The sequence below is a fragment of the Pygoscelis adeliae genome, unplaced genomic scaffold, assembly GCF_000699105.1.
Source record: "Pygoscelis adeliae isolate BGI_AS28 unplaced genomic scaffold, ASM69910v1 Scaffold353, whole genome shotgun sequence".
Lineage (NCBI taxonomy): Eukaryota > Metazoa > Chordata > Aves > Sphenisciformes > Spheniscidae > Pygoscelis > Pygoscelis adeliae.
This window is the reverse complement of record NW_008824445.1, coordinates 604,274-622,178: the sequence shown is the minus strand read 5'-3', so window position 1 is coordinate 622,178 and position 17,905 is coordinate 604,274. Positions and strand designations below refer to the sequence as shown.

At 42.8% G+C, this 17,905-nt stretch overlaps 1 protein-coding gene across 1 annotated transcript in view; it reads right to left on the bottom strand.

Moving 5' to 3' along the window:
* The window catches only part of TMEM132B (transmembrane protein 132B), a 192,097-nt gene extending 174,637 nt beyond the window's left edge, over positions 1-17,460 (bottom strand). The window contains 2 exon segments of the mRNA XM_009320961.1: positions 10,359-11,223; positions 17,427-17,460. Of these exon segments, the coding sequence (XP_009319236.1) occupies positions 10,359-11,223; positions 17,427-17,460 (899 nt within the window).
* Positions 17,461-17,905: the final 445 nt, after the last annotated feature.

Genomic DNA, 17,905 nt, shown 5'->3' with positions numbered 1-17,905 from the left:
ATCTGCTCCATAGCAAATAAAGGACTAACGGTCCCAAGAGCATCAGTGAAATACTTCTGAAAAGATTTAAATTATTTTTAAAGGGTTATTAGCTTTGGCAAATGAGTCAAAACTCATCTTAGCTGAAGAGCATAGGTACTTATGCCACATTATGGAAAGAACAGCAGGAAATGCCATAATTAAGACTGTACTACTAGTGTTACTGTGTGTCATTAAAAACAGTACCCAAAACATGACCATTCCCTATCCATCTGTGTCCTATCCACCCACCCACCCAGGGTTACAACTGCCCCTAACAAATTTCCCAGTAATTATCAGAAATACGAAGCCAGAACACTGGCACACACACGTGCCTTGCACACAACCAAATTCAAATAGTTTTACTGGCACAAATCCTAAGCAACTCTACGGAAGTCAGTTAAATCACCCCTCTTTTCTGTGTAAGAGAGAGAAGACTCCGGCCAGGCAAATTAAATTAGAGATGGGCCAGAGCCAAACTCCCAGATCCAAAACAACCCAAAACTCACAATGCATTTGGATCCCAGTCCAGATTCTCACAGTCTGCTACCGCTTCTCCCTCACCCTCTGCCACCTCCCAGGACGGGACAAACTTTTCAGACTGTCCCCAAGCATCACTTGGTGCATTTTATCACCATCTTCCATCAGGGATCTGCATCAAAGCGCTCATACGTGTGCTTCCTGTGGCCCCTTGGCACATTTCTTGCCCAGACCCTCATTAACTTGAGCAGATGCTTAGAAAGCCCATGAACAAGGCACTGTCTATCCCACACTTCTGCTTCTCTTCCTTTCCCACTTGCTGTCTTCTAGGACCAGCGCAATTAGAGATGGGGATTCAGTGAAAATGCATTTGAGGACTCCTTCATTAATACCACAAAAGCTTGGGCCACACAGTGAGAAAAAAGCAACTGAGAAAGTTCACTTGGCAGGAAAATTTTAAAAAGGATGTGGTGGGGAGGGGAAGGTATAGTTTGGTCCTAGTGAGCAACTTAAACGAAAGCACAGCAGGAGCAGAGGGAGACCTGCTGGAGCCACGCCTGATGGCTGACTGATAAAAGGGTGACAAATTTGCCCCACGAACATGAGGTTGCTTGAATACGGCCCTCCCAACAGCACCCTCCTCATTGGGATACCCCTGGAAATACTGTTGCTCTGACCAATTCCTCCTCTGCTGGGAATATCCACAGCATCTCTGCAGGGATCCTAAGGAGAATATATTTTAGCGACATTTTCCTCATGTATTTGTATGTAACTCTCAAGACAGGATGAAGCACTGCTCCATACAGGGCACTGACACCCAGGCTTATAAATGGCAGGCTGAAAGCTGGGGGGAGATGCGAGATGAACCCTGTTCACACAGGAGCAGCTCCCTGGGCTCTGGGAAGCTCAAGAAGAGCTGCCGCTGCCGTACCCCCATGCGAAGCAACGCTGGCCCCGCTGCGTGGGGGCTTTCTGCAGCTCTGCCAGCACAAGACATCACCTTCCTCGCACTGCCCCGCTCCCCACTGCCCACACAGCATTGGAGGGCTTACGGCCAAATGGTGCAAGAAGTGAAATAGCTTTAACTGTAAGCACCATTTGCTGTGCCTCGGGATGACAGACTCATTTGTCACTGTTTTCTTCTCCTGCAGTTCTTTTGATTCATCTGGGATCCAATAACTTCGTTAATATGATTTCTTTCATACCCTGGCCGAGTACAGCATCCGCGGCACACGTGGCAGCTATCTGAAGCATTAAATACCTCACACAAAGCACAGGTCCCTGCTCTGCTTTGTCCAAAACCATTTCTTATGAGTCCTTTATTGACATAAACGGGGGGGGCAGGAGGAGCACCCAAAACAAGAAGATACGTTGACAATTTTCTTGCAATATTCTGTCTCCTGCTCTTTCTGGAAGTCCTCCCTCCACAAAGCTGTCAGCTAACCATCACACTGGCCTTCTTGTGTCAGACCATGCAAAAACTTACAGGTAAACACAAGGACGAAAGCAACTCTGTTGCATCAGCGGGAATATGAAGAAATTGAGATCAATGTGCTCACTCAAAGCAATACTTCATCAGCTTCATGGGATAGTAATCTGTTTTTTAACCAGGATAAAATGACAGCAACACACGGGCCAAAACATTTATGTCAGGAAGAAAGTAAATTTCAAAGTAGATACGTTTTAATACTTTTAATAGTATTCATTACACACTAGAAGTAACTGCATCAATGACCAAATCACTGTTGTATCTGACTTTTTTAAACAAGACCATGATTTACTGCACTGCCAGCTAATGAAGAGCTGTACAAGAAGCTGATCAATGCCATCATTGTCTGGCAGCACAAAGCAGGGACCACTCAGCATATTGTCCAAAACAAAGACACCCGCCCCCCAAGCTCCCCGCCAGGGACCCGCTCACTAGGACACACAGTTCGCAAAAAGCCACAGCGTGTCCCCGAACTTGAAATGATCACTCAAAGACAGGAACCTTTTCTGACCTGTGTTCCCAACCTGAGTATGAGGTGCAAAAAAAAAAAAAAAAAAAAAAAGAAAATGTTTATCTTGCAGCTGTCGTACTTAAATTACCCTTGGTGATACTGCGTATTTAAGCAGTTTTGTCACCTGAAGGCAGCTTTATGTTCATTAACAGAGGTAACTGAACTCAGAGCCAGGTGCTCACAGGCAAAACTCAACTCCTAATTCCGTGTTCAGTGGCTTTCCCTTCCCATTTCATATCTGCATCAATGTTAACCACAGCAGGGGTAAATAATCTGTCCCTTCCTGCAAGGCAATAACTACAGACAGGATGGCCCCCAGCAAAAGAAAGATTTGGAGAAGAGCAGCGGCAATGCCCTGTGCAGACTGGAGAGGCTGAACCTTCAGCAGCCCCTTAGATGCAGCTCCTCATCCAAGAGGGATCACTACCCAGCACACCTTCACGTTGCATAGAGGGAGTCTGAGCAGATGCAACAAACCAAGGGCGTCCTTTTAGCAGTGGTCTCCTCCAAAATTCACTTGCCTCCTTCCCAGGCATGGTCTGTATCACAAACATTTTAACCACAGCTCGTACCTTGCTCTCAAGTGCAGCTGTGCCACATCTGCTGACAGGGCTCTGCAGATCCGCACCCAGCCACGAAGCAAGCATTGAGTTGTGCGGGAGCTGCCTGGAGTTAATTAGCAGGAGCTGTCATGTCAAAGCTTTCGGAGACGGAGATCAGCCTAGGAACAAGCTTGTAGAACCCTAACCATTTAAAAAATGTAAAATCTCTTTCCATTACCGTCAACAAGGCTGAGTTTGTGTCAAGTCACGTGGCGTATTGACACCTTCCAAATCCACGGGAAATGCTTTTCACATGATCTCCGTTTTCGGAGTATAGCAGTGTCTGCTAACACGCTGGCAGACAAGAGGTTGTCGGGGCTGCTATTATAAACCTTATTTGTCACACACGTGCAAAACGATCTGATGTGTCAAACAAGATGCATTGCCACCAGTTACACACAGCACTGCTTACTCACTTGTGGTTCAGTACTGCAGAGACGAGATGCTTGCTCACACACCAACTGACTTAAAATCAACATAACTAACTCTTTTTTCCACTTTATGGTTCTGAATATGAGATACAGCAAATTAATTTACATAACATTGCCACATCCCTTAGCACTCATAGATGCAGATGGGCAGATGAATGAGATAGCTGTGCTGCTGGCAGGACTCGAATAGAAGAAAAAGTAGAGTTTCAAGGCAAACCAAACACCTTTTCCAATGGAAAGTGGGTCCTTGTTTCATTCCAGCTGTACTCAGTGCTCCCCCACCATACAGGTGAAATAGTCCCAAACTGTCAAAATTAAAAATAACTAGCAGTCAAACTATTCACCTTCTCAGTGAAAAACACTGGTGAAATACACACACAGGCTAAAAATTTTTAATTAACCTAATTCTGCATTTTGGTCAACCCCTCCCCTCCAACTCTTACGAACACATCTCCGCTCCCGTGGGAGAAGGGAGCATCCCTAAGCCAGGGCTGCAGAGGGTGAGGGAAGGGGCAGACAGCGGGGACACTTGCCACAGTCACCCAAACTCAGCACCACAGCCTCTGTCTCATCCACCTTTCACCACTCTCAACCACACCACTGTCTCATCCACCTTTACCTTAACAACACCTTAATAACGCTGCAGTAACAAGCAGCTGTGTTTCTGGACAGAGCGGCACATTCAGGACCCCTTTTGCAGGGCAACAGAAGTCGCCATCAGAAAACGTCTCAATAAGAAAAGAGCGTTTTATCACCACGATGCTGCGATCCTGTCTGGAAGTGCTTCAAAGCCAATATCCAACAACTAACAAGAGCTTCTCACTGTCGCGTGGGGCTGCTGCTCTGCCTGTTTTATTCCTGTGAAGAGTGATCGCGGACAGCTGATTATTGTAGCAGATAGTTGACCTTTATCTAAAATTCCATTAAAAAGCTTTATTGACTGTAGTCTTGCGGGGTCTTTCAGGATTCACTGGATCATTTATTCACTGCCGGATACCCATCGGTTTTTAAGCTTTTAGGACTGCTTGAGCTCTAGAAAGGAGCTGCTTTTTTTTTTTTTTTGTCTTTTTTAGCTGTTTTTAAGACTGTATGAGGGGGTGGTTTCTTTTCTTCTCCCCCTCCAGTGTGCCTAGGGCAAAGAAGGTTATCTTAAAAGCACTGCCAGAGAAAACCTGGCAGTGTGGTAAGACCACTTCCAGGGCAGGCTGGCTCGTGCACGTGGGTGCAGCGCAGCCATGCACTGCCTGCAGGTACCCAGGGAGGATGCCTTTTTCACTTCAGTCAACGCAGATTCAGGTCTAACTACTTCATACAACATCCTTTTGAAATGTATAATTCCATACCATCATGCCAGGCTTTCATCAGCTGAAGCCACTTTTTCTGCACCACGTGCCTGTCTCAAAGAGAAATAAGAAAAATGAAAGAATGGTTCAACCCCTTCTGAAAGAGAATTTATAGAAATGGTTTATCCAAGCTAAAAAAAATTCTGGTGACTGCTCCCCCAGGCTTTGCAAGAGGGTCCTGAAAGGATGTTACTCCCTTTCCCATTCAGTACCAAAAAGGAAGGAAAACAGTGGGAGCAAGACAATGTATGCATCAAATGAAGCAGGAGATCTGGGGGAAAAAAATAGTGTGAATATGTCTTTGAGGAATATGTTACAATGCGTATATACATGGGGACTGAGTTAAGGTTGCACAGACACCTCTGGCATTTCCGGACTTTGCAGTGCTTTATATTTTTTATTAATATTACATATTACTAGTTCATATTTTACATTTATTTCAATGTACACTCGGAGAAAAGAAAGAAATAACAGATTTAAACATTCATTCTGGGTTTATTAAAACCTTTGGGCAAAAAACAAATATTCCCAAGTCACCAGTAATGCTTTAATTCTGTAATTATTTCTAAATCTGACCTAGCATTTCTGAATAATTTCAGAAGTATATTTTCCCCTTTCTCAACACTTTCACTTCTGCTGAATTTTCATCCTAAAATGATGCTTCAGTTAATCATTTATTTCTCTCACCAGTAATAATCCTGCCCTGCTTCCCCATTCATACCAGCTTGGTTACAAGCGATGGAAGGCCACGCAGAGCCTCCTCCTCACACGCAGCCAGGCTGCATTCCCCCCAGTCTGTATGCTCTCATTTTCTATGCATTTCCAGATCTAAAACCTTCTGTTTTCTTTCCTTTGTTTGCTCTTGGCAGCTATTGGCAGGAGACATCCTCTTAATGATCTTTTTCTGGCCTTCTAGACGACTGCTCAGACTTCTACAGATCTTTCATTATTAACGCAGAAGCCTTGTAAGTCAGTTTTAATGGCATGTGCAATTTTTATTCCTTAGCAGGAGACATAACCTCCTCCGTATGGATATATGTTTATTAATATAAATCCTTAATACCATTTTTCCTAGTGAGAATAATCAGTAAAAGCCAACCAGCATGTATTACACCTTGTACTGGTTCATCCAAAAATCAAAAAGTAATATTTGCCCTGCAGTATGTGGAGCATGGCAGAGAGAAGTGGATAATCTTTTTCCCTGAGGTTGCCTAGGCACCGAACGACAGCGAGGTTTCTGTGCACGGTCCCGCCATTCCCCTCCAGACAGAGGACCGCATCCCGACCGCAGCCGCTTTCATTTCTCTAGCGTGGGATTCATTACCTGGTTTCAACCCCTTACTATTATTCCTGGAATATCTCCAATCTCTGTTTTTATTCTGATCGGCATAAAAGGATGGGTCGTTTGTGTTAGGGACGTGTAACGAATGCCGACAAACCCAGTTTTTGTCTGTGAATCGACAAATTGCGATTAGTGCTCAGCCTTCATTATCAGCACATCCTCGCTGACACGGTAAATGGGGTGACTTGGAAAACAGGACAAAACTCTGCCGTTTATTTATAGAGTGTCCTGGTTTCTTTCCTGTAATCAAGGGGCGATTGTCCATTTATTCCATTAAACGTTTTCCTGCTGTACAAAATGAGTCCCATATTTCTTTTAAATACACCCTTTGAGTCTCAAGATGGAGTTAAGTAATAACATACACCACAAAAGAAATGCAAGCCATTCCCAGTGCTATTGGATGAGATTTCCATCCTTCCAGTTAAGCAAGAATTGCTTTCTCCTGTCTCTTTTACAACTCCTTCATGTGTATCTGGAGACTTCTTCTGTTTAGTAAATAGAAGGGGGTAACACCAACTTTGTGCTTTCGTCATGATTTCCATCTTTCTTCATTTACTATGTTTCATCTAAGTTTGGCAGTAAAGAAGGTAACAGAGATACTCCTGTGCATCAGAAGACAAAAAGCGCTTGAAAATTTGTGACACTGATGCATGTATTAGTCCTGCTGGAATCTCAAAGCTGTGCTTCATTTTTCCTTTTTTTTTTTTTTTTTAAACTAGGTAGCCCATAAAAAAGTTTAATCATGGCAACATAGCCCATTTCACCTATCTTTATGGTTAAACTATGTTTAGTGGCAACACACCTAACATAATGGGCAAAATTTATGTTCACAGATGGCAAATTTTACAGTACAGACCAGACTGGCAAGGCCACAAATTAATCTCCAGTGTCATAAGAATTTCATTGCACACATATATAGATCATCTGTCAATAAAGTGAGCAATATGACTGTCAGGCACAGCAAAAGCATTAAATGCACGCTTAGCCTCCAAATTCTGCCCCTTGACATATCTGGGTCCTTCAATTACACCAAGCCACGCTGGCTGGATTGCAGTACAGAAAGAAACAAATTCCCCGGACCACAGCACAACTAGAGCTCCAACTCAATCTTAAATTCTAGTTATTGAATGAAAACAAACAACCAAGGCTTAACTTAAGCAGAGCAAAACCAGTTTGGACTGATGAAAGGGACTGGAAGTGATAGCTGGAGCTTCACATATAACCTGCAGCATTGCCCTGCAAGTGACATTACTGGAAGGACAGGGGTTTAACAATTGAGTACCTTTCAACACAGCACATTGCTGAATCAAGAAACTGTTTCCAATTGCTTTTCAGTTTCCAAGCTTAGTTAAGAATCCCAAATTTTACCAAAACGAGGAAGAATCTGCTCTCGTATGAGAACTGAAGTCAGTTTTGCTAGAACAAAATCCAACATAAAATAAAATACTACACAACACAGCATGAAATAGTGAAGAGGTGCATCAAATCGAGCATATCTGTTCTTTTGCATACTGTCAGAGCTCGAGGTTGGCAAACGCTGTATTGAGAATGACTTGATTTTGATCTATCATCTCATATGAGCCAGACTGCAATTCACCCGCTACACTTATAACAGATATGATTAAAAACAATCAGTTATATTAGGCAAAAATATATTTCCCAAGGCAAACATTCACTTCAGTGCATTTTTCTCTGGCTATAACACACAGAAATTCTATGTATATAAAAACCTTCTGGGTTTTTACGGACATTAGCATTGAGCTGAAAAACAGGGGAAGCCTGTGAGGGAAACTGCATAAATTAGATGCAGGCGCTATAGTGACTGTATTTCCCTCGGCATCATTCCCTGCCTACTGTGTAAACTTCAGCAGAATAATCTCTCCATGGACCCCACGTATGTCATTCAAAATAATCACAGCAACAGTTGCTGGTGCTCTCTCCATCCTGAAGGACGGGTGAACCATCAGCAGAATTGCATTTTGCCTCTCACTTTTAGCATTCAGCTGAAGGTTAAAATAAAAATACCTGCGGTTTCTCTGATGAAAAGCACAATGCAAGCAAAGCCAAATAAAAGACTAGACAGGCTAGACTACATAGGGCTGATAGTGAATTTTCCAAGGAAATATTTCTGGGCACGTAAAACATGCCGATTTATGGTAACAGAAACATCTCCTGGAGATGAACTGATTCCGCACACTTTTCAAAGAAGGAAATCCCCATGGAAACCTGACTGCCTTCCCAGCAGCTCGGGACCACCAAGATGCACGCTCCACGTGCCAGGAGAGCATCGCGAAATGACTCCTGCCTGCCGGCTGGAGACATGCAAGTCATGGGGGCCTGTGGGAGATGATGAGGGTCTCGGCAGTAGCCAGGCTCTTGAGGCTCATCCTGGGGCTCCCCAGTTTGGAGGCTCTTGACTCCCTCAGTTTCTGCTTCCTTGAACCCTACGTTAGTGCTTCCAGAAACTGTTTTGCTTTCAAAAGACAGCTTTTCAAAACTATCTCTGCAAGAAGTTTTTGGTGCTTTCCTGGCCAGCAGAAATATCAAAGCTCTACCCTCGCACCGTTTGTTACAAGGTAAATGTTATTTTAGAAATTCCAATGGAAAGAAAACATCCTCATCTTAGGTTGTCTCTAATACCTAGGGAATTTTATCCGTGGTGTGGCAAAGAACAAAAAACTGAGAATTAAGAGCTGATGTTAAATCCTTGCAGAGCCTTAGGCAAATTCCAGAATCTCTCTGCTACAGCACTGAAGATCAATACACAACTGCCAAAACCTGATTGCTCCATGAGGTTGGTCCATCTACTGACACTGGCTGCTGGCCAAAACCATATTTAACGAAGAAAAAATAGTAAACCCAGGTAAAGGCAAGAATAAGTTGGGTTTATAGGAAGATCCTTCCTTTTAAGACCCAAACCTTTTAAAGTCTGGTTAAACCCTATGATATTTCTCACACATTTCCCCCCACCCTGAGTAGATGGAAGTGCTTGGGATATTGTGGATCATTTCTTTCCCTCTGCCTGCACACTGCACTATGAACCACTTGTCCTGATTCATGCCACAATCTGTAAGTTTATTAATACACATGTGCTATTTCACACAAGTTGAATTATTTGAAAGTGCTGCATAAGGTTTGCTGTCTGTTTTCTCAACATCTGTCCCCAAAGTGCACTTCTGTCATGTTCTGCTCCCATCGTTCGCGGATCAAAAAGTTAGAAGTAAGGCACGAATCTGTTTTGAGGTTTGCTAGCGCGGGCTGCAACTCCTTCTTTCCCAAGCGTCTGGCATTCTCACAGCATATGACACTTTCCAATTACCTTTTGGCCCTTTTATTCCCCCAGTCTGGCTCACATTTCTCTCTGAATTCGGTCTCTATGCAGCTCTGAACCCAGAGTCTGACAGCTAAGGACATAACAAATATGCAGCACTAACCCTTGGGGTGGTTAGAAATGCTGAATTCTCCTATTACAGGCAAATTCACAAGTAAAGGTCACCAGGAAGTCTCAAAACTTAAAACAAAAACGGGCCAAGCAACAAGCAGTCAAAAGCTTGAGGAAGCAGTATAGGCTGTCTTACAGAAAAACCAAAGATGACTTGCAAAGTTTGGATCCAAATCCTGGCTCTGCCAAAGACTTCCTACGCAAGCTGAGGCACATCTCATTTTCTTGCCTCTCAGCTACTCTCTGTACAATGCAACAAAATAGTTCCTCACCACATATGACCTGCGCAAGATGTATCCCATGTACTTTGGAAAGATAAGAAAGTTTATAAAAAGAGAGGAAGCTTCACCAAAGAAATGGAAAACCCTCCTGCAAACTGTCTAGCAAAATCGATCACAGCAGTTACCCTGGCTGACTTACAAAGGCATGATTTACGAGGCAGAATTTTGACTAGAAGCAATTAAAACAAAAAAATAATCATACAAACATTTATAGCTCATACTTCAAAATCAATTCCCATGTTCCAAAAAGTGTCATCCACACAGATAATTCAAGACTATTTATAGTTTTCCTCAGTTGGAGAGAAAATGCTTAAGTTCTCTCAGGAAAACACTGAACGTAACCAAAGAAATTATACCTGACATTGATTTGTCCCTGTTTGCAGACTGTTTAGCATACAGCACTTTAAAAATTCTCTTACCTTAATACAAACTGGTCTGCTAGCGAGTCATCAGCCAGGGAAACATGAAAGGTCACAACATCACCTTCTCTGACCGGGTTGAGTGGTAAGCGGATAACAACATTCTCATCTAGCCTCAGTGAAGACTGTTTTAATTTGTCTTGATCTGGGTAAACAATGATGCTACCAATCCTTTCCATAGCGGGCAAAGCTTTGTGTTCATTATCTTGACCTGCATGGATATTGTTTTCCCATTTTGCATCCTCTGGAGAACATTCCCCATCCGCTGTATAAATCTTATAGAAGAGCTCCACAGTAATCCCTTCCAGGGAGGCTGTTTCCTCTGAAACCAGGGGTGGAGGGGAACTGAACCAGCTAGGAGACAATTCCAGCTCCGCAACACATAATCCTAGATGACCTGTCAATCTACAGCTGGCCACAACTTCTCTAGACTCCAGGAACGCAAACATCTTCACGCAAGGCAACCTCTCCGCAGAATTATAGTCATCCCAGTCCTTCCCCGCAATATAGAACAAGGTTTGTATTTTGGGTTTGCTGGAATAGATTGAGCTGTCGATTATGTGAGATTTTAATTTCCAATTAAAAGTGAATTTATTTGTGAAACCAAAAGATGCAGAAGTCAGCATGAGGTCCAAGGGAACAGCCTGTTCAACAGAAAAGGGTCCATATGTGGCATTTAGGACAGGTGGCAGTTTGGCTTTGTATATAAAGAATGAACCCACCCTAGACTGCAAACTGGAGTTCCTCATGATATCCTGGTTGGCTTCTTTGAGGAAGAAGAAAACATCAGCATTGCAGATGTGATAGCTCGCGGGGAGATACGTTGGCAGGTTTGAAAATCTCTGTATGCTGTCCATGATCCCTCCTCGGCTCTCCACCACTGCAGGCCAAAGATAAAAGGAAACAGAAAGACAACTCTAATGTTTGCTTAGCATGCCCCTCAGTTTTTCTCAAAAGCAATGTATTACCAGAGATCAATACTGTTAGCCACAATTATGAAACAATCTGACACAGGTACCATGGAATAACACTGTTGGCTCAAAGGTCATACACTGAAAACATCCCACTGCATCAGCTGTACAGCTCCCTTTCCACCTTCCCCAATCTAATACCTACTTGAAAGCCATTAACCAAGTACTGGATACAACAAGGAGGAGGACTGATTAGCCAGATGCCAATCTAAGTTCCAAAACTTTTTACTGGTTGGTTTTTGTTCTTTTATTGCCAGATCAAACTTATGACTTTTTCTCATCCATGTTTCAATATAAGAAACTGGCATGTTGAATATTAGTAGGCAGTAAACCAGAACATTTTCTTTAGTCTAACATCGCTAACACACAATGCAATGGGGGGTTGCAAATCTGCAACACTCCCAATCCACTTTTGCCAGGTCAGCAGTTTGGAAGTTAGCAGCAAACTGATAAAAGCTTTGCGTTCTTGAAACCAAAACTTTTCACACAAAAAAATACGGGGTTTGATAGAGGTCTCAGTGGGATGGATTTACAGGCAAGAGTGAACTTGAGAGAAGGAGAGAAATCCTTTACGTGCAGAAGGTTCGCAGGCGCTTAGAAAGATTTTTTTGGTTTATTTCCAGAGGAGAATGAAACACGTTTGGAAACCACAAAAGTTTCTCTACAACACAATGGTCAATCCTCCAGCCAGCACTGAGCAATTTTTCCCAGGCAAGAAAAGATTCCAGAGGGAGGGAGGGATCAAACAGACATCTTTGGTTTGGGCTGATCTCTAATTAATAGTGAGATATATTCAATCTGGGCTGCGCTTCTACCAGAAAGAAACAGTGGGTCTTTCAAACTAACAATTCATATGCTCCGACAAAAAGCCGGTGAATGAACACTCCTGGGACTGCCACAGAAGAAATAAACAGAAAGCAAATGGATTAAAATGAAGCAGTTCCATAATGTGCAGAGATAACAAAGGAACAACGACAGATCCTAAGGTCAAAGCTCTTGTCTCTCACTGAAGCTTAGCCGTGATTTTACTGTTTATCAGGACTGGGGAGAGCAGATACACAACGCGACAACCACACAAACAATTACACCTGTTACAAGCCAGATGACTCAGATACTTGCAGCCACAATTTAACACAGATAAAAGCTCTAATATTTAAGCTATTTTTTCAGGTTATGTATTTTTAAAGCCTACACTTATCGAAGACAGATTCTAGGGCAAATCTCATCCATTTGACTTTGCGCCACTCTTGTTCTCAGTTGAAATTCTGCTCATTTATTTTCAATGGCTTGATATTATCTATGCTTGTTTAAATGCTTCTCATTTCATCACAATACTTCTGCCTTTACTTTTGCTGTATATTTAATTGTGTCAAGGTTTTTCTGCTGCCATTGGAATATTCTTTGTGGGAACAAGTAAATATGCCAAAATATACAAAAGCATAAAAAAATTCCAAGCAGGAAACAGTCTCCTCTCTCTCTCACTACTCCACATGGGGATCAGATCAGGGTTTCCTCTCAGCTTCACAAGCAAATGCATTGCAGAGCAACCGCCATGCAATTGCCCCGCTTGGGTGTCCTCTCATTTCTTATGCCCATGCATAAACATTTCAGCCCATCTCTTATAACACACCAGTGCAACAAACACCTTCCCCTGGCTGCACACAGTCACGGACCTGGGCACCCACCTGAAATGCAGAAACCCAGATGATGAGAAACTTTCTCCTCCCTTCCCCGTGTGAGCACTGACCTGGGCCAGCTTGCTGTGGTATCATAGCTTACATAGGGGACAACCAATTTTCCAGTGGAGAAAACTGACTTTAGCCCTTCCCTTCCACATCTCTCTTCATTCAGATGTGAACAATGGGCAGCTGGCGCGCTCCCTACGGCATGCAGAAACTGAAGACCCCGATTCTCTATGGCAAGTCATAGGGTGTGAGTGGTGATAAGCAATTCTGGAAGAAGACGGAGGTAGTCTCTCCAGACGAGAGGCTAACCAAGATACAAGCAGTGTTAAGAGGCAGGAGGCACAGGTGAGACACACACCACAGAAAGCAGTAGGTGCTGTGTAGCAGAGATGGACACCACTGCCCGTTAGCACTGGGCACAGGAGGCTGCACAAGGCAAAGAACCACAGCAACCTACAACAGGGATGGAGGCAAAGAGCAGAGGCTGGTGACCACCGTTTAGCAGGGGTCAGGCAATGCCCCGCTACTGCTTGCTGTGCTGCTCTGTGGGAGCCCCAGTGCTTTTATCCCACCACTGAATAACAAAGTGCTTGGGAAACACACTGCAGGTCAAACCTCATCCTGCTCATAGCAGGAGGAGAAGGGAGAAAGGAGAAGATCAAAGCCAATGCTAGAACCAAAGTCACCAAGGGATGTTTTAGCAGCTCCATTACTGCTCTGCTATTTATAGAGCACCTTGTCACAGCGTGGCTTGCCATTGTGCAATTGCACAACTCAGTCGCTGAAAGTGAACTTTGCTCCTGTGAAAGCCAAGGCAGCGAGGGGAGGAAGGGTGTTGTTTCTTCACTGAGAAGTCAAACGCAGACAAGCGCCTTCCTGGATTAATTGCAGATAAATCAAACTACATTTGAAAGCAATACTTTTCAGAAGTTGCATTTATCATAAAAACTGTGCAGCCTTACAGGTAAGCAAAGGACACACAGCAGTAAGACTACCCTCTGATTTCTGGGGGAAGAGCTAAAATTTGCCTTCTCCCAAGACACACCAGATTGCAGAGGACATTTAAACACTGACATAGTTCCTGAGCCTAAAGAGGAACCAAAAATGAGGCGAGGCTTAAATGCATTTGTGTTTACATTATAGGACTTGTCCCCCCCGCTTCCCCCTTTATGCACATATTTTCTCTCTCTCAAGGAGTGATTTACAGGAAGTTTAAAAGGTATGTTTTTCCCTTTCCTCCATTTCATTACAGTGGCAACGTTCAGCACCTCTTCTCAGAACTGGTATGAGGACTAGGATATCAGCCTGCTGTAACTTAAACAAAATGAGACACAAATTTTGTCTGAAAGATTATATGGGAAGCCATAAACACCAGTAGACAGGGCTGGGCTTTGTGCTAGAACCAGCCTGCAACAAAATATGATACCTGGATTTAGCAGCATTTTATGATGCTGTAGGAACATCTAAAAAGAAATACTTCAGGTGATGGCAGGCCAACACCCCACCTTTTTAATTCGGCACGTCAGCATCACAGCATCAATCTCCTTACAGTAACAATCAGAAACAGGACATGTTTCCAGCTTTCTGGTGTGCAACAGAGCAACTAATAGATCACCTGCTCCTTTAATAAGCACTCCAGCAAGATCAAAAGAGGGCAGAACATTAGATCAGAACGTGGGTTAGTCCTAATTATGTAAGAAAAGAGAGCAAGAGTTGAAGAAAAGTAAATGGAGGCCAAATGAGCATCCCCAGAGCCCAGTGCTATCTCAAAGGCTCAACACAGTCTGTTTCTCAGACTACTTGTGGCATTGGGGGCGTTGAGGGGAGATGCATGGAAATAACACGTTGTTGGACATGACTTGAGAGATTTACCTTGAATTTCTAAAATAACTTTTACCTTGTAACAGTTTTTCAGCAGGTGCTTTGCCTCTTTGAAAACACTTATTTGGACTAGCAAAATACCAAGACCGCTAGAGCAACAGGTCAACTTGTAAAATCTCATTGCTCCTATTTTATGCCAAAACCCCTCTCTCCAGAGTTGGGCAATAGGCTCATAGCCCAGTTCATCCTGCAAACTCTGAGAGTCCAGACAGAAAGGAAACACCCTTCTGATGTTTCTGAAGAGCCAAGAGAGAGAGAGAGAGGAAGCCACCGTGCACATAACCAACCATGCAATGCTGTATATCAGGGAGATGCCCCTTCCTGGTCCTTACTTTGACCAACTCAGATCTCAAAAGAAGCTTCCTTTCTGTTGTCTTGATATTTTTTTATTTAACCATAAAATTATCCATCGCTCTTGTTTTTAATCTCCCTTGACCCTGGACTGATGCCACAAAAAGCAGCACAGGACTACGGCACATGCAAAGCCATAGCTATAGGTCACACTGTGCAATAAAAAACTGCCATTCATGTAACTCAAGATTTCATCCAAGCTACATTTCTTAGATTTCATACATTTTAATAAGAAGCAAAACAAGTATCCTACTAGAAGGTAGTGATGGCAGTGGCAGGTCAGCATTAAAAACTAATGCATCTATATTAAGATGTAGTAAAAGGAAAGTCTTTAAAATTAATCATTTTGTAACTAAATAGGAAAATAACTCCTGTTGGAGCATAAATCCAAGTTTCACATCTAAATCTTCCCTCTACTTTAGCTAACTACTTAGCAGGAGCCAAGTCTTCCATAAGCCCTCAGTAATTCTGAAGTTGGAGGTGCAAGGAACAAGAAACGTTTAAAATTGCAACTTTTTCAATATCCTTTTTCTCTGAAAACAAACAAGAAAGCCAATCCTGCACCTGTGGAAAAACTGTGAAAATGTTAAAATTCATCTTTCCTGCAGCATCATCAGAATTGTAGCATGAGATCATACAGACACTCCTCTTTGTAAAAGAGGAATAATTTCAAGTAATGTGGTGCCAGTAAGTACTATGATGTTATCCATGACTCATACAGAAGCAATCAATGGCTTGTCTGTATAGAGAAAAATCACCAGCCCTTCCCACCAGCCCTCACTAAAGACCATAAAGACCAAACTACACATGTACATTATTCCACTTTAAAAATGGCTCTATTCATAATAATTATTTTGCTCTAGAAATGCAGGCATTATCTTTGAATAAAAACACACTGTATCCCAGAATAGGGTGTCTACACAAGGAAAGCTATTCTGGAAATGATAAATTATAGGCGAATAATTAATTCTGGACCAGCTGTGTAGGTCACTTTCTCTCATACATGCAAGGGTAAGACCTGATGCTGTTTAGGGACCCCAGCTGTGAGAGGTTGTGCAAGGTGATTTGGCCCAGCTACAGCTGGGAAAACTCTCTTAATCCTGGCAGCAGGAAAATGAGGAGGATGATTACAGTGTGAAAATCTACCACAAGTTTAGACCTCATTTGAGCACTATGAGTAGGATAAGTTTGGGTTGTGCAAGGATTTAAGGAGCCTAGATGAACACCCACCGCATGCTCTCGCTGACTCATTCAAAATTCAATAAAATAACCATGAAAGGAGGATGTCACTGTTTACTTCCCACATTCAGAGTCCATCCTGTGACTCATCTCCTCAGTTTTACATTAGGGAGGAAAAGGAGGAGAAAAACCCTCCATAGTCCCACTGAGGAACAACTTCCATCACCTACCATTCAAAAAGAAGCCCTACTCCTTTAGTACTTGAGGTAGTTATACAGTGAACCACACTGACACAGAAAAAAACCATAACAACAGTCTTTTCAACTGTAACAGAATAATTTGAAGATATAAATGACAGTGCAATAAAGAGCTAAGAAGAGTTCCCAACACTTTTTTAACATTAAATTAAAGTCAGCCCAGAAGCTGTCAACATATAAAAAAAATTGTAGCATGGGAAAAGATGATAGGATCCCTTTAAGCTTTCTCATTCTCTCTTCTTCTTACCCTAGTTTGATGTTAAGGATAGAACTTGATGTAGGACTCTCAACCAGTTTATTGTCCTTACATTCAATCTTGATTACACATTTGTGGAGACAGAGATTCGCTTTGCAAAACACTGCTAGTCAGTAGTGCAGCTTGTTTTGAAAGAGAAGAAAAAGGATGCAATTTAAAAAAAGAAGTAGTCTATTTAATCCAAACATCTAAAACTGAAGAGAGGCTTATTAACTTTTGTAGGCTTGGGACAATGTCTCACGTACTTCAAAGGTCTTAGTCAAACTTCTATTACCCAAGCTTCACTGCAGCTACACGTCCTGGCCACCCTCCGCGCGAGTCAGCCCATCTCATTTTAGGTAGGTATCTAAGCCCAGCACGCACTCCCGCCGCCCCTTTCAGTAAACCACAGAAAAGGGTATCTCCAGAATTCATTCATCCTCTCGTAGACACTCATATCTTAGGGGTGATAAATCATCCTTGGGAAGAGCCTATTTCTATCCATTAACTCGATTGCTAAAGATGGCCAGTGCAGACCTGCATGCTGGAGGTTTAGATGCCTATGGGCAAAGGAGTCCTGTCCCGTCAGATCTGATGGCTCACTCTTTGTGAAAGCTTCTCTTCCCACACTGCATGTCTATGTTTGCCCATCACTCTGCTTCCAAAAAGCTTGAAAGCAACATCTCCGGCCTTGTAAATCTTTTGTCTACTAAAATAAATTTTTCAGTGCAAAATTAAACCATGCATATGAATAAAACCCCTGATCAGGCCACAAGTTCTGTAATAAATTGTATTATTGTGTTCCAAAGCAAGTCAAGTGCTTTGCTTCCTTACCGTTGCCAAAAAATCAAGTTGGATGTGGAAGTTTCTGAGTTGGTACTGACTACAGTTTTTAGCTTGCATGCATTTTGCACAGTCACCCATACTGAAAGACACATGTACAGCAAGGCCACCTACAGATAGTAATAAAACCGTACTGTCTGAAAGG